Source organism: Apodemus sylvaticus, chromosome 4 (assembly GCF_947179515.1).
Source record: "Apodemus sylvaticus chromosome 4, mApoSyl1.1, whole genome shotgun sequence".
In the NCBI taxonomy this organism is placed as follows: domain Eukaryota; kingdom Metazoa; phylum Chordata; class Mammalia; order Rodentia; family Muridae; genus Apodemus; species Apodemus sylvaticus.
The window spans coordinates 88731929-88754070 of NC_067475.1; the positions used below are offsets into that span (position 1 = coordinate 88731929).

Here is a 22142-nt window from a genome sequence, read left to right on the forward strand (position 1 = left end):
TAGTGGTGTCTTAGAAATGACATGGTGATGAGTCTTAAAGTATTCAGTGCTGGTCTGTTAAAATTCAATATTTTACACTCAATATTTAAAATTTTCCATTGGCCAATTCTGAAATATCTTTGAACATCATGTGAGCTGTGATTTTAAGCTGGCAAACTTTATAATAATACGTTTCTTACTAAGTTAATTTTATAATGTCTTCCTAAGTTTACTTTCTCAGGTAAAAGACATTAATGATGATTAAAGGCAATGCAGTTAATATGTCTGTAAATTCATTCTCAACATGCAGAAGCAGTTGGTGAATTCCATGACTACAAAATAAGGGTTAGGGTTTGATGGATAAACTGGGAACAATAAATCATTGAAGACTAGACTAACCTGAAGGATAGCAGTTTTTAGCAGATCAGGCAGGAGGCCATCTTGAAATCAGCAATTTTGGTAGCTAAGAAAGTATTCAGTTAACTTGTGTTCTAACTTGTTTCTAACTTGCAGTCAAATTGTTAATTTAGCTCTGTGCTAATGGAACAGAAGAGTCTATGCTTTCCAGGGTGTGTGTGTGTGTGTGTGTGTGTGTGTGTGTGTGTGTGTATGTGTGTGTGTATGTATGTGTGTGTATTTATTATATATATAACATGTATATATCCTTCTATATGTATGTATGTGTATATATATATATATATATATATATATATATATATATATATATATATATATATAGTATACACACACACATATACACACACACACACATCCTTCTGCTCTATTTAGTCATTTAAAATTCAAGTGGCCATTGGAATAATCCAGACACTGTGGTGTTTGGTGTGTGCAGTTATGAAGCTGCCATCAGTTTATGCTCCTCCTCTCAAGATCAACTGGGATGAAATAGTTCTGTCATCCCCTCCACGGTCCTCCTGGAAGAGGGGTCACTCCAAATAGTAAATCATTAAACTCTTAGTGTAAGTCATCTCTTTTAAAACCAGAGTGAAAACAAACACTATGTTTTTCACTTCACAGTTTTCTCTGCATTTCTTGCAAAGATTACTTTGTCCATAACGTTAATAGGAAACCCAGCCACTTGTCTGCGGAGCTTCCTCTCATGTTGGGCATAGCTACTTGTTGATGCTGGCTCTCAGCTGTAGAAAAGTAAATACTGCCAGTTGTGGTGATCGTGGTTGTTCTTAGCACTTGGTTGCCCCAAAGCACTAGTTCCAATCCTAAAGTCGCTTTTGCCTCTGACTTAAGGCCACGGAGAGCGAGGCTGGTGACATGGACCTGAGTGGACTGCCAGAGACAGCGGTCGACTCTGAGGATGACGACGATGAGGAAGACATCGAGAGAGCATCAGACCCTCTGATGAGCAGGGATATCGTGAGGGACTGCCTGGAGAAGGACCCGATAGACAGGACGGACGACGACATCGGTAAGTGCCCGAGGCTGCACCCTCTAAGCAGGCAGAAATACTGAGAGGTAGCTTGGACGTAAGACAGCCACAGTCTGGAAGGCCTGGCTTCTCAGAATTCCCTGAGTATGAATAGTGCTTGCAAAACTCTTCCTCGGTATTAAAACATGTTTGCTGAGTCAGCGAGTATCTACAAGTAATACTGAAAGTGAAACTTCTTTTTTTTTTTGAAATTGAAACTTCTAGTAAAACCCATTCATATAACGTTTATTTTAGCTTAATTTCTCACCTCTTCTCTGTAAGGTAAAAGCAGTCTTGCAGTCCTTTTTCTTTTTTCTTTCTTTTTTTTTTTTTTGTTTTGGTTTTTTGGGGGTTTTTTTGGATTTGGTTTTTTCAAGACAGGGTTTCTCTGTATAGCCCTGACTGTCCTGGAACTCACTCTGTAGACCAGGCTGGCCTCAAACTCAGAAATCCGCCTGCCTCTGCCTCCCAGAGTGCTGGGATTACAGGTGTGCACCACCACCGCCCAGCAAAAGTAGTCTTAACACAATATTACTTTCAGTAATTTTCTTACAAGCATTATTCCATGAGTAAACATTAGTTTAGTGTTAGTTCACAGAATGGTAACTGTAACTAACCTGTAAGTGATTGGCTTATTCTTGTGTATGAGGAGGAAATTAGCAAAGCTGAGGTGGTTAGCCTGTGAGCTGAGGAGTTGAGATTTTCTTCTTTCTATATACTCTATCATTTTTTTTCTATTAAGAGGATGATGGTGGTGATGGTGATGATGGTGGGGATGGTGATGGTGATGATGCAGTGGGGTTTGTTTTCTTGCTTGGTTTATTTTAGGCAGGTCTTCTTAAATGGCCCTCACTGATATCCAACCCACTACCCTGCCTCAGCCTTGCAAGGGAAGGGGCTATAAATAATGTACTGGTGGAGGGCTCCGCCCACTGCAGACAGCGCCACCCTGGGTGGTTGTCGCAGGATGTATGAGAGAGCAGGCTAACGTGATGTCAGAACATGTGCCCAGTCTTAACCTAGCTAGTTATTCTGTATTTGGCTGATGTCCCTTGAAGGCCTGCTCTTTTCTGAGGGGAAGTGAAGGAGGGGGCAGTTTGGAGAAAAGGGAAGGTAAGGCTGAGATGGGGAGAGGTGGGGAGAGGTGGGGAGAGGTGGGGAGAGGTGGGGAGAGGTGGGGTAAGGGGAATTGCCATCAAGATGTAATCTATGAAGAATAAATAAAACAAATAAGACAAGAGGTGGAGGAAACCCCAGGAGCAAGCCAGTAGCAGCACTCCTCCATGGCTTCTCCTCAGTTGGGCCTCTGGGTGGTCCTCTGACTTCTTTCAGTGATGGAGCTTGACCTGAGAGTTGTAAGGTGAAGTAAAAACCCCCAACTAAGGCAGAAATTTGTGCCAGGATTGGGGTATTTCTGTGACAGACCTGAGCATGTTGCGGGGAGGATTGTGGTAAGAGTTTGGACCGCTGGGCCAGAAAGTCGTTGAGCTTGATGAGTGTGTGCGTTCATCTGCGCAGGTGCTCCTGAGCAAGCCGTGGGACAAGCCAGCAAGCAGGGTCCTCCACACGACCTCAGCATCCGCTCCTGCCTCCAGCCAGAGAAACCCTAACTAAGACTGATGTGTAATGGTTGAGCCCTTAAGTGCACCTCAAAATTAAAACCATTGGGGGGTTTATGTCTCCCTCTTAATAGGAGCAAGACTTGTTTCCTTAATAATAGCTCTGCATTTGAATACACCTCCAACTCTGGCTTTTTGGCATAAGATACTAGGTGATGACTGGGGTCATTTCTCACCCAGTTCTAAGGCCTATAAGTACCTCTGCCAATCCAGGCGACTTGTGTGTTGCGCTCCTCCACTAACTCCTTAAGCCAGTACATGTTTGAAGAATTCCATGAACTCAACTCAGTGAGATTAGATATGGGAAAGTGTGAGTAGCTTGTTGCCTGTGTTTTAATTTATGCAAACGCACTTGTGGGAAAACTGGCAGTTTAAGCTGTATGAAGACATACAGTGGAAAATAGAAAACCATCCTTTGGATTACGTGTGTCTGATGAAAGTCATTTGGTGGAGCTGCAAACTTTTTAGAGATGAAAAGCGAGTGCTGGCAATCTTTCATTTAGCTCCTGTGGTGGGGCACCTTCTAGCTCTGGGCAGCTCAGGGTGAAGAAGGGGGATGGGACGGAACCGGTCCCGCTCTAGGCAGGGGCAGCCGCAAGTGTGCAGCGGAATGTGTACTGTGGGCAGGGGAGACACGGCAGATAACCTGGGCTCTGTGAGGAAACAGCAGGGGCTAGGCTGACAGAGCACTGTGAGACAGACCTGTCCTGGGGAGATGACATGTCTACTCACACCAGGTAGGGAACAGGAGATAGGCCAGAGAAATACTTGCACCAAAGTCTAACTTGATGATCCAGTGAGTTTTATTTGGGGGTTATTAGCAGACGTATCACTGAGGGGTTACTTACAGGAACATGGATGACTCAAAGCACCCTGTCCCTGAAAAGCTTACCACGGTGTGGCTAACAGCTGCAAGCCAGGAAGCTGGACAAGGTAGAGACTCCTTTCCTCGGCTGCCAGTCACTTCCCCTGGTAGTTCCTTACAGCATCTGTAACCCTGGAGACGGACCTTGGGAAAGCTGAGTTTAGGCTTCCTAGACATGGGAGATTTGTCTACCTGCTGGGTGTCAGATGCCCCATGCCCTGCTAAAGGGAATGGTTCTATTTGGAGGTAACTCCACATAAGGAGGCAGAAGGTTGCACGAGGGAAATGGTCATGCAGTTTGGCTTCTTTGGGTCAGACAAATCATCTATTTCCATTGGCTACTATTCCTGTTCTAGGCCAACACTGAAAGCAAGTCCATCTATTATCATTCTTAGTAAACGTCTATATATTCAACATTCCATCTTATTTTAGAGTGCTTTCCATGGACATTTTAAAAAAGCTTAAATAGGCTTATAAATGCATCAATTTGAAGGCCTCCTTTTTGTAAACTAACTGGTGCATCTTCTCTTTAATGTGTTAATTTTAGAATGGTTAGAAGAGATTTTTAAAGTATGTACAGTATGTGTATTGTTCCTAGAAATGTAGGACTTATTTTGTATCTGAAAAGCCTTTCTGAGAATTCCTGGAAAGCAGGAGCCCTTCATATTCCTACAAATAAACACATAGCCGGCTGGCTGGCTTTGTGGGAGCATCTCTGATGGCTAACCTCTATTTGATAACATTACTCAGCAGCGAAGTGACAGAGCTGATGCGGGGGCTCCCATGCACAAATGAGCATTTAAGTTAAAGTTGATGAAATTGCTGCTATTTTTTAAACCACTGCAAAAAAAAAAAAAAAAAAAAAAAAAAAAAAAAAAAAAAAAAAAAAAAAAAAAAAAAACTTCCCCTTGGGTTCCCAAAGATCACTGGATATGTGCCCTTGTCTCAGTTATTTTGAAGAAAATGAATTTATCGTAGTTGGTTTTGTTCCACAAACCATGCCTTTTAGATACTAAGTATTTAGTGTGTTTGGCTTTTGTGATGTGGGTGCTGAGAATTGCGCTCAGGCGCTTTGCAAGAGCAATGCATGCTTTTAGCTCCTAACTCTCCCTCCAGTCCCTGAATTTGGTGTTTCAACTGAATCTGGGAAATGGTATGCATTTAGTTTTAGACATTTTCTCTCTCTTTAGCCTTTATTCTTACATGTGATGTAGACATTTCCTATCCAGTTCTGTTTTTTAATGCTAACCTCTGTTCACAAATTGATTTCGTTAAACATTATTTGAATAGGAATCTTATCAGGAAGTAAATGAACATATCTGTTCAAGACAGTTTAAAATCACTTTAGTAGGACTGGTGATGTTGCCCAGGACTGGAGTACTTGCCCAGTATATGTAAAGCCTTAATAAGAAAGGCATAATCCAGTAAAAATATTATTTATTAGTAAAACATATTTTATAGTCTGTTTCATTTCTAGTCATACTTGAGTAATACTTGATTTCCATTATTATCTAAGCATATATTTAAACCCAGAATGTTTCTGAAAAATTTTATTGTCTCATATTTTTCTTATACTTATTGAACTTTGCAAAAAAAACGTGAGGACTTTTGCAAAGGGAAAGAAAGGGTAGAAGGTGTGGTCAGTAGGGTGAGGGGTGGTAGCCATAGAACAGTCTAAAGAGAGCAAGACATTTGTGATGTGGCAGCAGAGGATCATGGCTCCTTTGTTCCCCTCTAGGTTTAAAATCAGAGGGCCACTGCATTTCTAAGTGTAGACACGTCTGCCTTTATGTGATTCCATGTGGATCATCTATTGAAGAATTATTTTGTTGCTACTCACAAGATTAAAAAAATTTATGGCCTGGCACTGATATACCTGCCCATTCTAGAAGTAAGATTCACTAGACAGACTTATTCTTTCTATAAGATACACTTTGAGATTCCTCGGAAGATTGCCATATCAGACAGAATCCGAGGGTACCACCCACCACTGATTACCAGAGCCACCCATGTACTGAAGCCTTCTGCCCAGGGTTTGAGATACAGAGCTAGTCAGACTTGGCATTACCTACCCAAGACAGAGAAACCCTTCAGTCTGTTCTTCCGAGGAAGCCCTCCAGTCTGTCTTCCTGGAGTATTTCTTTCTGAAGATGTGTTTTCAGCGTGAATTACCATGTTTCCTTTCAGAACAACTCCTGGAATTTATGCACCAGCTGCCGGCCTTCGCCAACATGACGATGTCGGTGAGACGGGAGCTCTGCGCCGTGATGGTATTCGCCGTGGTGGAGAGAGCTGGAACCATTGTGTTGAACGATGGAGAAGAGGTCAGCAGGGGGTTCTACCGCCTAGAAAGCTTGGGGATCAGTGGCACCCAGACAAAACCGTGTTCCTGGTTCTCCCTTCTAAGAACTCTGCAGTGACAAGTTCCGATAGGTGAAAACTGGTGGCCGCTCATTTGTTACAGCGTCCAGGATCCACTCTTCTGTTTCTCACGTGTCACCATCTCATGCAGTGCTGCTGGAGATTTTGCTTTTTCTTGATCTTGGGCTCAAACTTGGGACCCTTCACAAGTTAGGCAGGCCCTTCACCCTGAGGTACACGGCCATCCCAAGACTTTGTATTAGCTTTTTACTTTTTGACCACACATAATAAATGCACTACCTCTCATCAGAGCAAAAGGATTTTTGTATTGAGGCCGAGATGACCATTTTATCTTCTTTATATTTCCCTTGATTTATAGAATAAGTTCTTTCATGTGCCATTTTAGAGAATACTTAATTTTTTAAATGAATTTACTCTGTACTGGGTCTAAAAATTGTGTGGGTATTTAATATATATAGTTTTAATATATATTGTTTAGGACTGGTCAAGCATTTAGCATTGTTCTAGCCGGGTGTTCATGGTGTTACCTTCTGCATTGTCTTGCAATTTTTATTTATTTATTTTGCCCAGCTGGATTCCTGGTCAGTGATTCTCAACGGTTCCGTGGAGGTGACGTATCCAGATGGGAAAGCAGAAATTCTGTGCATGGGAAACAGCTTTGGAGTTTCGCCCACCATGGACAAAGAATACATGAAAGGGGTCATGAGGACCAAGGTGGATGACTGCCAGGTATGAGATACTTGGCCGTGCGGGTGTGAGTCTTAGTCATGGATACCTTGGTGCCAGCACTGCTCAGGCTGCCGTGGCCTGGAGGCCTCTTGTCTTCCATGGGAGTTTTAAGACTGTTTGGTATTTCTGTGAATACTTCACTCTAATCTTGATTGGAGTTGCACTGAATCTACTGCATGGCCATTGTCACAATCCTGATTCTTCCAGTCCAAAAGCATCTTTCCATTTTCAGTGTCTTCAGTTCATTTCTTTGTTGTTTTAAAGTTTCAGTAGAGAGATCTTTATATCCTTGGCTAGGTTTCATTAAAAGGTGCTTTTCTGGCATGTGTGTTTGTGTGTGGGGGGGTGGTTATTTGTTAATGGTTTTGTTTGTTTGTTTTGCTGGGGTTTTTTTGGCCCTCTCAACTCTTTCTCTCTTTAGAAATAAATAAAAACAGAAACCATAAACTACAAGCAAAACATCAGTAAGAGCCCCCCCCCACCACCACCACTACCACACACACACACACACACACACACACACACACAGCAAGTCTGGCATCCTGTCACCCATGTAAAAAGTTGGGTATGGCCATGTGCACCTGTAACCCCAAAATCAGAGGGTGGTTTAGAAACAAGATGATCCTGGGGCTCGCTGGCCTAGCAGGCTCCAGGTTCACTGAGAGACCGTGTCTAAGAGTGAAGAGTGATAGAGGAGCACACGTGTCCTCTGTGGCTTCCGCAGCACACGCGCACACACCTGACCTCTGCGTGTGCACAAGCCGTGGAGTATTATCATGGAGTAATAACTGCTTGAAAGCATCCTGCTGTTGACATTTTCTGTTAAGCGCCAGGATTACCTTTAATACAAATTAGTAACAATCTGAAATATAATAAATACATGACTTCATTTGTGACCTTCTTTAAAGCAGGAGAGTTACTAAAATTGTTATCTATGTATGCGATTAGCACAGATACATATTTACTCCAGCATACAGTTTTGAACTTCTTCATCTCTAAAACCACTAATTTTTATATTTAACATTTTCAAAATGCCTAAAGTCAAATGGTAATTGTTTTATCATGTTTGCCCTAGCGTTGTCTTTCTCTCTACCACTGTCTTCTTACTAAAGGATAGATGAGGTCTTTTGAGATTTTAGATTGTTAGGTTTTTTAATCTAAAATATAAACTTAAAAAAACCCAAAAGCGAGGAGGAAATGCATTAAAAGCAGAGAAGCCTGATGAAGATTCAATCCTGCATTGATTTAGAAAGCAGGAGAACGACAGGGGGAAATGTCAGCATTAAATAATTAAAACTGAATATTAGGCAGGTAGGTCTTCTACAAGCACTTCATCATTAACGTGTTTCTTATGTTTTATTCCAGTTTGTCTGCATTGCCCAGCAAGATTACTGCCGTATTTTGAACCAAGTAGAAAAGAACATGCAAAAAGTTGAGGAAGAAGGAGAGATTGTAATGGTGAAGGAGCACCGAGAACTTGACCGGACTGGAACAAGGAAGGGCCACATTGTCATCAAGGTAGGGCAAAGAGGCGTTCCTTTCGAAGGGGCGGGAGAAAGCTGTGCTGGTCAGGTCTCCTGACTTTCACCCTCCCCCTCCTTATGAAGAGGAGAGTGGGTTTCATTGTGGCCTCTGCATACATAGTTGTCATTACATCCAAGCATGATACCTAGTGCTGGTTACTGGGGGGGGTAAATGGCCACTGACTAGGTTTTATCTGTCTCGTTACCTGCCTAGCATGTTTTATGTGAAAGGTTTGAAATTGGGGGAGCTGTATCAGTGATCCATTCATAGAGGTGACTAGACCTTTTGTTGCTGCAGGGCACCTCAGAAAGGCTGACCATGCATTTGGTGGAAGAGCATTCTGTAGTGGATCCAACGTTCATAGAAGACTTCCTGTTGACGTACCGGACATTCCTTTCCAGCCCGATGGAAGTGGGCAAGAAGTTATTGGAGTGGTTCAATGACCCGAGCCTCAGGGATAAGGTTGGACATGCATTTGATTTTAGCCCCTAAATATGAAGATAAAATTTGGGACATCAGTTATCTTCAGATTAATGTAATGAAATACAAGAACATTCTTCTTAAGCAAAAATGACAAAATTAACTGATGCAGATATTCTTACAGATATCAATGGTCTCAGTCTCAGAAATTCCTTTTTACTTTAAATGCAAGGCCAATATGTGGTTCTTTGGGGGACGTGGTAAGACGTAAGCAAATGTCTGCATGCCACAGACTCTGCAGCATGGCTAGGTGGGCAGTGTGTGCCTGGTGGACATTAGGTGTTTGGTGGTACTGCAACAGCCTGTCCTGCTGTGCTGCTGAAGGCCGGGGCCCTCTTCTGATCGGACCGTGGATCCTGTCAAGGCCTCACTGGCTAACCAGCTGCACATTGTAGTGCTGGCTCCCCCTTTCGCAACCCTTTCCCACACAGACCTTTCCAGATTATTACTATTGTTTTCCTTATCTAGTCTGCCTTATAGTTTATAGTTTCTGTCCGATTTTCTACCAATATATTTTGTTTTTATTACAAGTTTGCTTTTATTTAGACTTTTGTTAAATATGTTTTCAAAATAAAACCATGTAGACTAAATATCTCCACAGATTTAAAGATCCAGAGCAAAGCAATATCAGTCAGTACTTACAATATATACGTTTTAAGAAGGTCACTTTTTTCGGTGTGTGTGTACATGTTTGTGTGCACACGTGCATATGCAGTGGGAGGCCAGAGGTCAGCATTGGTTATCTTCTACTCTTACTCTCTACCTTATTTTCAGCCAGAGTCTCTCACTAAATCTGAAGTTCACTGTTGAGGACTAGATTGGCTAGCCAGTGAGCCCCTAGGGTCCTCCTGTCTCCACCCAGTCCCACTCTCCACCCCCATGCTGCAGCTACAGGCACTGACATACCTGCCTTTTTAAGTGGACATGTGGATGTGAACTTGGGTCCTCATGCTTGAATAGCCCGCCACTTTATCAGCTGAGCATCTCTCCGGTTCCGACAGTCATTTTTTGCAAGTATAAAATCCAGGTTTAAGGGCTTATTTTTATTAATATTCATGCTCAGTATTTCATAAAATGCTTGAAAAGATCTATTTTTAAAGTGATTTAAATCACGAATATTTAGCACTAACAACAACAACAAAATGTACTGACCTTAATTGCTTTTATAGGTGACACGGGTAGTATTACTGTGGGTGAATAATCACTTCAATGACTTTGAAGGAGATCCTGCAATGACTCGATTTCTGGAAGAATTTGAAAATAATCTGGAAAGAGAGGTACAATTTGGCTTTTATGGATAGTGTCAGGTTTCTCTTCCTCTGCCTGTCCTGAACTTGATGCTACTCTTCTTGAATTCTTGTAGAAAATGGGTGGACATCTAAGGCTGTTAAACATTGCCTGTGCAGCTAAGGCCAAACGAAGATTGATGACCTTAACAAAGCCTTCCCGGGAATCCCCTCTGCCCTTCATCTTACTGGGAGGCTCTGAAAGGGGCTTTGGCATCTTTGTGGACAGCGTTGACTCATGCAGCAAAGCCACCGAGGCGGGCTTGAAGCGTGGGGATCAGGTAGGGGCCCAGCCCTGTGTGAATTTCACAGAACTGTCTCTAGTCAGTGATGATGTTGACTTTAATTTATTAACTTCATTTTTAGATATTAGAAGTGAATGGTCAAAATTTTGAAAATATCCAACTTTCAAAGGCAATGGAGATTCTCAGAAATAACACACACCTGTCCATCACTGTGAAAACCAACTTATTTGGTAAGCATTCTGCAAACTCTGACTCTCAGACTGCTTTTGCTCTGCTTATGTTTTGTTATATTTAGATCTTAATCCTGGACTAAGTAATTTCTATGAATAGTGAAACTCGTAAGGATTCTAGTATTTTCTAGGGCTATGCTAAAATGGATAATACAGAATTCTTTGTGTGTATGTATGTGTGTGTGTGTGTGTGTGTGTGTGTGTGTGTAATTACATTCAGAAAAAAAATATCACTTTGAGAAGCATGGAATGATTTTATTGGGCAGTCCAGCCGGTCTTCTGTTGATGAATACAGTCATCTTGAGGGTGGCAGGGTGTCTGCCTCATCTGGATAGAGACTAGTTTCTCTAGAGGTTTTACTTTTTATAGCGTATCTTACATCTTATGTATCTGTAAGCTCCACTGATATCCCAGCAATGTTTCCCCTCTGTGGCTGATAGTTTACGGCATTTCTGTTTTAGTATTTAAAGAACTTCTGACAAGATTGTCTGAAGAGAAAAGAAATGGTGCCCCTCATCTTCCTAAAATCGGAGACATCAAGAAGGCCAGTCGCTACTCCATACCTGATCTTGCCGTAGATGTCGAACAGGTGATCGGCCTTGAGAAGGTCAACAAGAAAAGCAAAGCCAACACTGTGGGGGGAAGAAACAAGCTAAAGAAAATACTCGACAAGACCCGGATCAGCATCTTACCTCAGAAACCGTACAAGTATGTGAAGCTGTTTTCAGCTCCTTGTTTTATTGTGGTCCATAGGAGGATATACAGAAGTGTATGGATGAGGGGAGTGCTTACCCAGGAGTCTAGTAAATGTCTCTTCAGCAGAGTGTCTTCAGAGCAAGCGTAGACGGTTGAGTTTGCTTAGCTCTGCTTTGGCGCTTGCCCGCTCCGTTTCCATGAGAGGCAGTTGAGCATGTCTACATTTGAACTTCTTACAGCTGTTTGTCAACATCCTGACTGCCCCATGGCCTAGCTGCTTCTGTGTCTCTTGGTGACCTGACCCTCCATAGCATCTCCTGTGTGCTTGCCAGTCATTGCTTCTTCCAGGCACCCTGTTTATCACAGCTATTTCTCCCCACTTCAGTGACTTAACTGTGAGAAGACGTCGGTAACCAACCCCAGGCCTCTTTCCCTTCTCCTCAGGTCCACCAGAGTTAGCATGTCAAGAGCATTCTCGAATGTATTCTTGGATGTGTGCCTGTCAGAAGCACAGGTGATCAGGCTTCAGGTGTCCCTGAGTTTGCAGAGCTTTGCTTGTTTGCTGCCTGGTTTCTTCAGTGTAGTTCATTTTGGGTTCAGTGCTCTTTGTGAAGCTCAGGAGCCAGCAGTCAAACTTTTAATGCTAATTTCCCCAAACTGAATTGAAAAGATACTAGCTTATTTGTTTCTTTGGTAAGTTAATGGCTCTATGAGAAGCAATAAGGCCTTCAAGAGCTGAAGAGAGGGCCCAGTGCTTAAAGTGCTTGCTGCCAAACTGCAAAGATGTAGGTGGGTTGAGATTCCAGCACTAAGCTAGGTGTGTTCTTCTATGCCTGTAACTGGACGACAGACACAAGTGGATTTCTAGGGCTCGGTGGATGACAGCCTGGGGTGTGTGGGGGGTAAACTTAAGCTTTGGAGAGAGACTCTGTCTGAAAGGAACCAGGTGAAAAGGATAAAGGAGACCATAGGTCACCATCCTCTGGCATCCCTGTACACGCCCACACATAAGTACATGCACACTCACACTGAGATGCTAGCAAGAAGTTCTTTTCTTATCTTCTTCTTTCCTTCCTTCCTTAATTCCATTTCAGATAAAAATTTTAGTCACAGACTAGAGACATAGCACTTAAAATATTGATGAATTGTCAAGTTTACATTGTCCAATTAAACTAAGAGTAAAGATGGCTGTTTCTAAATACTGGGAGCCCTGAAGATAAGCACCGTTGTGTGATGATTCCATAAATACGGGGTTGAGAGCGGGGTTAATAAAGTTTCTTAGAGACAGTAACATTTATAATTAGGAATCAATTTCTAGAGACCCCTCTTGATGAAAATTTGTAAATGTATAGAAAAGTTAAGTCACCGCAATGCAGAATTACTAGCAGCATAGTAATAAATGTCTCGTCAAAGTTACATTTCAACCTTTAAAAAAATCAAGCCGGTGTAACACTGGCAAGTATTGCTGGAAATGGGACATGGAAGAGCTGGGCTGTAATCTGTTCCCAGCTCAGGATGTTGGTAAGGAATGCAGTGTGAAGTTGTCTATATGGTTGTGGTGTGTGTGCTTTCAAGGATGCTCAAATGTTAGACAAGGGGAAATGTAAAAAAAGAGTAATTAGCTATGTTAACAAAAAGACTAGGGGAACATTGTGGCAAATATGTGGCTCATTTAAGTATTTTCTTAGGAAAGTGATTTGAGAAATCAATGCTGAAGGGAAAGTTAAGCACAGGCTCAGGACACTGGAGGATCCACCATGTTATAATTGCCTTGAGTTAGGACTAACTACCACTTCAACTCAGCTAGACATCAGCACGGGTTTATGAAGTTCTGAGGGAACGCCCAGGGCCTTGATCATGCTTAGTGGTCCACCACTGAGCCAGGTGCCCACTTTCTTTGTTATTGTGTTTAACAAATAATAACCTAGTAGTCAATTAGTGAAATCTCCTAGTTAAAATATACTTGTTCCTTTTTGCCCTTTACAAAAACTAAGGTCCTACAGACTCACAGATTGGCAAGGTTGGGCTTGATCTATTGTATAACAGGGCGCTCACATGATGTGCATACAGCAAAAAGCAGGTCAAAAGCAAAACAGAATTCAAATTGGGATGCCAAGTAGGTTGATCAAGAAAGCTCAATGAGACCCAGAGGGAGCAAAGAGTAGTCAACAGACTGTAAGATCAGCGGACATGTTTCCTCAGCAGTCAGCCAGTGGGAGAGGACAGTTAGTAACTAGACAAGAAGACGTGACCAAGAGGGACATTGCTCAGTTAGATTTTTTATAAAACAGGCAAAAGTTTAGTCCAGGCAATAAATAGCCTTATGCCTGTAGGTATCAGGTATAGGTGAGGCACTGAGAAGAAGGATAGGTTCCAGTTTATTACACGATGTTCAGGAAAATGTGGTGAGACACCCTATGATAGGTGTGCTTGGAGAGTGCCGAAGTTCCGAAGTTCACCGCCGCTCTGCCGGGCTAAGAGAACACTGATGCTCGCAGCGCACTCGGCCGAGACTGACCTGGCCAGACACGCCTTTGTTTTAACCACAGAAGTTGTGTTAGGTCATATATCAGAGCTCATACTTTTGGCAAAGACATTTATATAATTGAAAAATAAAATTCCTCTAATGTAAAGACTTTTATCATGCCTAGAACACTAATATTTCATCTTTATCTGTCCAACTGTGCATGTGCGTGCTTAAACAGAACTTTGATTTTTGTCCAGGCCCCTCCTATACGCAAAGAAGAATTTATACTAAAATTGTCTTATTTGTGATACCCAATCTATATCTCAATTTTAGTAGAATTCTCTGTTTTGTTTCAGTGTATTTGTGGAATTAGAACATTTGCATATAATACTTGTTTTATTGTATACTTTCTTTTGGAAACACTTGATCTTTCAATCAAGAAATAATCTTATATGTTGTCAAGTTGGGTTTGAGCTTTATCCTTGAGTGAGGTGTGGTGGTGCACACTTGTAATCCTAGCTAAAGAGCAGGAGGCTCTAGAGCCACAGCCCTCCCCAGACGTGTTGCAAGATGCTGCACACACACACAAGCGGCCACTGAACACATTTTCTATAAGCAGAAGGGAGTCTGTAGCCATCAGTGGTGCACATATTTTTATGGAGAATGTAAACATGTAACTGTAAACCTTGAGCAGAGTCAGAAGTGAGTCACTGTGTTGGCACTGCCCGTCCTTCCGAGCCCGCAGTGTGTTCACACACACTGCACATTCGTGCTCTGTCATGGAGAGATGAAGTCTGTCAGGATGTCCTCATACTTGGCCTCCAAGGGGGTTTGTTCTACTACCTAGAAGCACCAGGCAGTGGTGGTGCACGCCTTTAATCCCAGCACTTGGGAGGCAGAGGCAGGCGGATTTCTGAGTTCAAGGCCAGCCTGGTCTAAAGAGTGAGTTCCAGGACAGTCAGGGCTATACAGAGAAACCCTGTCTTGAAAAACCAAAAAAAAATAAATAAATAAATTAAAAAAAAAAAAAAAGGAGTTTAAGAAGAAGAACAGTGTGGGTTTCTTTTTCCTCAGTTCCTCCATCGTGACGATCAGATGAGGAAGCAGCCATCTGGGGTCAGCGCCGAGCTCTTGGCACAGTGAACTTGAGTGGATTCTTTGCCCTGAGCTTTGTCTAAGGTTCATTCCCATTCCTTCAGTCAGACACAGCACCATGTTTCCTCTGCTGTGTTTTTATACTGAAAAAATAAATCCTGGTTATGGTTATAACTTAGTAAAAAGGCAGGTTATAGAGAAACCCACTGTGTTTAAGAGACAGTGAACTGGGCTGAATATGTTCTGCTTACTGGGCCTTAACAGTTTTCAGCATTTTTACATTGACTGCAAGTTGAAATGAAAACGGCGTATTTCATGATCTGTGATGACTTAGAGCCTCTGCCTTGCCAGTAATTTATTGTTTAAAATCTGCTCTTTCCAGTGATATTGGAATCGGTCAGTCTCAGGATGATAGCATCGTAGGACTGAGGCAGACCAAGCACATCCCAGCTGCCCTGCCTGTCAGCGGGACGCTGTCCTCCAGTAACCCTGACTTGCTGCAGTCACACCACCGCATTCTGGACTTCAGCACCACTCCCGGTGAGCTCCACAGCCTTCCTGCCGTTTCACAGGCCTCTCTCAGATGCAGCAGTGACATTGCATGCATGTGTGGCGGTTGGGCATGGATGGTTATCGTTCACCAAGATTCAGAATGAACCTCAAACTCCAAACTCTGGGACTAGTTCTTGGTGTATTCTGAAAATCATTTGGGTGTGGTTGAACCTTTCATAAAATGAAGAATAACATACTGTACACTTGTTACTAATTTAAGTACATAAATTAGGCATATTTTAGGTAAGTTAAATGGCCTTTTCCTTACAATGAAGATTAACTGTAGATGGAAGTTTTCTGATGCTCTCATAAATGTGTATGTGCTCATTTTGGTATGTGTTTTGCATGTTTTGTATGTGCTCCTGTGTATGTGTTTGCATTTGTCTTTTAACCATACAGTTTTCAGTCAGGGAAATGTGGTTTTTCAGGTAGCATGTCAGAACTCTGTCGGGGAGGGACATGTCACTTTGAGGGGTAGTGAGGTGTGCTACTTTAATTAATCATACTGCCATCTGTTAACACTGTTCCTGCATCTGTGCGCCTCTTCCTTCCCGTAGACCTGCCAGATCAGGTACTAAGAGTTTTCAAGGCTGACCAGCAAAGCAGATACATCATGATCAGTAAAGACACCACAGCAAAGGAAGTGGTCATCCAGGCCATCAGAGAGTTTGCTGTTACTGCCACCCCAGAGCAATATTCCCTCTGTGAGGTCTCGGTCACGCCAGAGGGAGTCATCAAACAACGCCGACTCCCAGACCAGCTTTCCAAGCTTGCTGACAGAATACAGCTGAGTGGAAGGTACGGTCTGTCTCACCGGAGTTCCTCCTTCTCCAAGCCTGCATCCAGGTCATGGAGACAACCCGCGTGCTGTTGCGGTTGCTTTGTTTTTACAATAGTGAACTTTGACACCAAGGCCTTGCCAACCAAGCACTCTCAGGGAAATCAGTCACATGAATAACTTGGGTAGTGGTTGTTGTTCTCCTCCTCCTCCTCCTCCTCCTCCTCCTCCTCCTCCTCCTCCTCCTCCTCCTCCTCCTCTTCGTTTTCTTCAGAATATGTCATTGTTTTTGAGTTTTACATGGTATGGGTCTAAACCATGACTTTCAAACCTTGTGTTTTCAACTTGTGATGAAAACTCCCTTGCCTTCTGTCATGTCACCCCCCAGCCCCCATGCTAATAAATACTTTTTATGGGGTCAGAGGTTAGGAATCCCCTGCATATACATTGATAGATCTGTAGTCCCGCAAAACTCTGCTGCATGTCAGCTTTGTGATTCCCATTCATTTCTCAAGGGAGTCTGGGCATCAGAGTAATCACAATGGAGAACATTAGTCACAGGCCATATATTTCTGTCCTAAATGTCTTGTGAAATATGTAAAAGACAAGTTAGTAGGACCCCCCCCCCCCATGATTGCTCTGTTGTCCTAGAGTTTGGAGAAGGTATCTGCCTGCCGAAAGAAGTGGGGGGAAGGCTATAGAGCAAACTTCAGGGGTCCTGTTTTCAGTGAGTTTTTTAAAAGGGCCACAGTACTGTCCATATTGACTCATTTGCCTGCTTGCTACTTTGACAAATTGGGTGATACCTCCCACTTCCCCAGATGAATTTCATTTCTAGATATTTGAAAGTTAAATCTCCTCCCCTGGGGCAGGAGAGCTGACTTAGAGGTAGGAGCACTCATTGGTCTTGCCGAGGACCTGGGTTCTGTTTCTAGCACCCACATGATGGGTTGCAACCATCCAGTTCCAGGAAATCCTATGCCTTCTTCTGACTTCTGAGAGCACTAGGCTCACATGTGATACACATACATGCATGCAGGCAAGACACTCACTCACATGGAAAACAAATCTATAGTATCTATTTTAAGATCAAATAGAGGGAAAAAAACTGCCTTGGGGTCTCCCTCTCCCAATAGTGTGCAGGTATGCGTGTGTGTGTGTGTGTGTGTGTGTGTGTATGAGTGCGATGTGTTTGTATGGCCATATGTACTGTAGTAAGTGTGTGGAGGTCAGAACACAACTTTGTAGCCTGAGATCTCTGAGTTTGCATGATGAGTATCTTTGCCCACTGAGCCTTCCTGTCAGCTCACTTATCTTCTAGGCCTTAAATAAATAAGTAAACTTCATTTGAGCTAGTGTAGACCCAGCAATTGACAGATTTCCTCCCTTTTCACTAGGAAACTCAGCTATGACCTTGAGTTGATGTTTATTTAATCTGGTAAATAGCTCTCTTCTGTCACCTTTGGCAAAAGTATTTAAATGCAGGGGGAGGGAGGGAGGGAGGGAGGGAGAGAGAATGAACTAGAAAGAACTACAGAACTGGCAGAAACAGATTTCCTGTACATTGCTCAATTCCACTTACCTAGTGGTGCTGTGAACTGGCGGCTGGGTCCGCGTCAGTACTGCCCATGCTGGATGAAAAGAACTCTTATAAAGACAGAGGAAAAAAAAAGGGAGGTGATTGGAGAATGGACAGAGAGAAGAAGGTTTATGGGACATATGGGGAGGGGGGATCCGGGAAAGGGGAAATCATTTGGAATGTAAACAAAGAATATAGAAAATAAAAATATTAAAAAAAAAAAAAAAGAAAAGAAAAGAACTCTTACATCTCTCTCTTAGTCCTCTCCCAACTCTTTCCCCACCCCATCCCCACCCCCACCCCAGGAACTAGCAGTGTTCCCTTTAGGAGTCCCAAGGGCTTGCTGCTCAGCTTGACATCTAAAGAGTTTCTGTCTCTTTCAGGTATTATCTGAAAAACAACATGGAAACGGAAACGCTTTGCTCGGACGAAGACGCCCAGGAGCTATTGCGAGAGAGCCAGATCTCACTTCTTCAGCTCAGCACCGTGGAGGTCGCCACGCAGCTCTCCATGAGGAACTTTGAACTCTTCCGCAACATTGAGCCTACCGAATACATAGATGATTTATTTAAACTCAAATCAAAAACCAGCTGTGCCAACCTGAAGAAATTTGAGGAAGTCATTAACCAGGAAACATTTTGGGTGGCTTCTGAAATCCTGCGAGAAACAAACCAGCTGAAGAGAATGAAGATCATTAAGCATTTCATCAAGATTGCCTTGCACTGTAGGGAATGCAAGAATTTTAACTCCATGTTTGCAATCATCAGGTAAGAGGATCTGTCCTAGGCAAAGCTGACTTTGCAGATTAATATATATATATTATATTATATTATTATATAATATAATTATATGAAAATATATGTTATCTAATTATATATAATATGTATATCAACAGCATGTAATTACAGAACTATAGTAGTTCATAATTTGACTGTGTGTGTGTGTGTGTATATCTGTTTGTGTTTTGCTGGTATCTGTACAGCCTCATGTACACAAAGACATAAGTGATTCAAGAAGCAATTCTTTCTGATTCAAAATCTTATTTTTTTCTTCAGAGGCTGGTGGGTTGTTGTGATGGTTTGTATATGCTTGCCCAGGGAGTGGTACTATTAAGAGGTGTGGCCTTGTTGGAGTAGGTGTGTCACTGTGGGTATGGGCTTTGAAACCTTCATCCTAGCTGCCTGGAAGCCAGTGTTCTACTAGCAGCCTTCAGATGAAGATATAGAACTCTCAGCTCTTCCTGCACCATGTCTGCCTGGATGCTTCCCTGTTCTCCCACTTGATGATAATAGACTAAACCTCTGAACCTGTCAGATAGCCCCAATTAAATGTTGTCCTTATATCCCTTGCCTCAGTCATGGTGTGTCTTCACAGCAATAAAACCCTAAGACAAAAGTTGGTATCAGGAGTGGGGTAATGCTGTGATAGGCCTGACCATGCTTTTGTTTGGAAGAATGTGGATTTGGGGATTTTGGATTTGGACAGTAGTGGAATGCTTTAAATGGGGCTTTATGACCTAGGTGGGCTATCCTAGTTGGAATATGGAATAATTCATTGGTGCTGATAGTGATTTGAATTGTGCAGACCTGGCCTAAGAGGTTTCAGAGAAGAATTTCATTATGTGGTATAGAGACTGTTTTTGTAGTATTTTGATGAAGAATGTAGCTGCTTTTTACCCTTGTCTGAATAGTCTACCTAAGGCTAAGGTAAAGAGACTTATGTTAATTGCATTGTCAAAGGAAGTCTCAAAAAACCCAGCAGAGACTTTGTTCTCTTGTTAAGTTTCTTGAAGAGCATTTTGAACAAGCATAGCAAGCTTAGAAAGGAAAAATATAAAATAAATGATTCAAGTATTATTAAAACCAGGAAGTGAAATGGAGCTGTGTTCCAAGAGATAGCCGATTAAGGGAGTGAGACTTTAGGGCAAGATTCTATCCAGCTAAGTTTAGATCAAGTCATGGTGGTACACTTTTAATCCCAGAAGACAGGCATGCAGATCTCTGAATTCAAGGTCAATCTACAGAGCAAGTTCCAAGACAATCAAGCTTCAGCAGTGCAGTAGTTGGAAAACAGAAAGCAGGTGACAATGTAATAGAACAAGGAGGCCATATCCCAGCTTCAGAAAGCAGCAGCACTCAGCAGCTTTGGCCATGTGACTCTGGCTTTGGAGTGAAAAATAGAAGGGACAACGGGGACAATTGATGCTATAGCTAAGAAATTAACAGTGATTAAGAAGAGACCAGCAAAAGAATTCAAGAAGTTAGACCCCAGAAAACCAAATAACACTATTTTAAAAATGGGATACAGAGCTAAACAAAGAATTTTCACCCGAAGAACTTCGGATGCCAGAGAAGCATCTTAAAAAATGCTCAACTTCATTAGTCATTAGGGAAATGCAAATCAAAACAACCCTGAGATTTCACCTTAGACCAGTCAGAATGGCTAAGATTAAAAATTCAGGAGACAGCAGGTGTTGGCCAGGATGTGGAGAAAGAGGAACACTCCTCCACTGCTGGTGGGGTTGCAAACTGGTACAACCACTCTGGAAATCAGTCTGGCGGTTCCTCAGAAAACTGGGTACGTCACTTCCGAAAGATCCTGCTATACCACTCCTGGGCTTATACCCAGAGGATTCCCCAGCATGTAATACGGATACGTGCTCCACTATGTTCATAGCAGCCCTATTTATAATAGCCAGAAGCTGGAAAGAATCCAGGTATCCTTCAAGGGAAGAATGGATGCAAAAAATGTGGTATATATACACAATGGAGTACTTACTATTCAGCCATTAGAAACAATGAATTCATGAAATTCTCAGACAAATGGATGGAGTTGGAGAACATCATACTAAGTGAGGTAACCCAGTCTCAAAAGATCAATCATGGTATGCACTCACTAATAAGTGGATATTAGCCTAGAAAATTGGAATACCCAAAACATAATCCACACATCAAATGAGGTACAAGAAGAACGGAGGAGTGGTCCCTGGTTCTGGAAAGACTCAGTGTAGCAGTATAGGGCAAAACCAGAACAGGGAAATGGGAAGGGGTGGATGGGTGAACAGGGGGAGGGAAGGGGGCTTATGTGACTTTCGGGGAGTAGGGGGCCTGAAAAGGGGAAATCATTTGAAATGTAAATAAAAAATATATCGAATAAAAAAAAAGTCAAAAAAAAAAAAAAAAGAAGAAGAAGAAGAGACCAGCATCACTGAGGCGAAATCTTCTGGGAAGTGTTTTCTGAGAGCACAAAGCTATGTTCCAGAAACAGCCAAGGTTGTACCTCTTGCTGCAGCTGTACTTGGTAAGGAGTCACCCAGGTGGTACTGGTTTTAAAGGTATGAAGGGGTCATGAAGAACAGCTGAGGCTCAGCCCTGTGAGAAGCCAGGGAAGGTCACTGGTGAAGGTGCAGCCTTAGTTGTACTTGATGGCCCAGGACTAAAGAGGTTATGCAAAGGAGTTGAGGCTTATCACCATGAAGAGAGCCTATGATAGGCTATTGGTGAAGCCTAGTTGCAGCTGAAGACCCCAGTGTATTGGAGATGCCAGTACCATGGCATGACCACCAAGAACAGCAGCAGCAGTGGAGTGGATCAACCTGAGCTTAGAGTGCTACAGAAGGCGTAGCTGGAGAAGTTACGCCAGCCCTTTGAAAGAGCCCAAAAGATCATGTACAGATCCTAGATATTGAAACAAGAAGCTGTAACACTGAAGTCTTGGAGACCCCAAGATGCTAGAGCCATAGGATATCTGCTGGGGAAAGCTGCTAACACGGAGTGGAACCAGCCCAGGAGAAAGAACTTTATTGCAACCAATAAAGATGAAAAAAGAATGGAGACCTCGTTGACATCAGACATGGAAATGCAGAGTTTGGAGTTTGCCCAGCTGATTTCCTGTCTTGCTTTGGGGATTATAGTTAAGTGATTGGATGAATCTCAGAAGAGATTTTAAACTTTGGGCTTTTAAAATTGTTGAGACTGCTATAGACAGTGGAGCTTTGGAAGTTGGACTAAATGTACTTTTTTTATTATGCTGTGGGTAGGTATGGCTCCCATAGACTAATGTGTTTAAACAAATCTATGGGGGCCAGGGAGTAGAATATGATGGTTTGTATATTCTTGGCCCATGGAGTGGCACTATTAAGAGGTGTAGTTTTGTTGGAGTAGGTGTGTCACTGTGGATGTGGGCTTTAAAACCT

The 22142-nt window shown here is 42.6% G+C and overlaps 1 protein-coding gene across 8 annotated transcripts in view; it reads left to right on the top strand.

Moving 5' to 3' along the window:
- Rapgef2 (Rap guanine nucleotide exchange factor 2) overlaps window positions 1-22142 on the top strand; it is a 227044-nt gene that overhangs the window by 183129 nt on the left and 21773 nt on the right. For all 8 annotated transcript variants that reach the window (XM_052180330.1, XM_052180331.1, XM_052180333.1 and 5 more), the window contains 12 exons: window positions 1243-1420; window positions 6092-6228; window positions 6857-7015; window positions 8381-8533; window positions 8837-9001; window positions 10189-10296; window positions 10383-10586; window positions 10672-10780; window positions 11242-11488; window positions 15421-15578; window positions 16148-16388; window positions 18331-18714. In XM_052180330.1, the coding sequence (XP_052036290.1) occupies window positions 1243-1420; window positions 6092-6228; window positions 6857-7015; window positions 8381-8533; window positions 8837-9001; window positions 10189-10296; window positions 10383-10586; window positions 10672-10780; window positions 11242-11488; window positions 15421-15578; window positions 16148-16388; window positions 18331-18714 (2243 nt within the window). The remainder of the gene's footprint in view (window positions 1-1242; window positions 1421-6091; window positions 6229-6856; window positions 7016-8380; window positions 8534-8836; window positions 9002-10188; window positions 10297-10382; window positions 10587-10671; window positions 10781-11241; window positions 11489-15420; window positions 15579-16147; window positions 16389-18330; window positions 18715-22142) is intronic.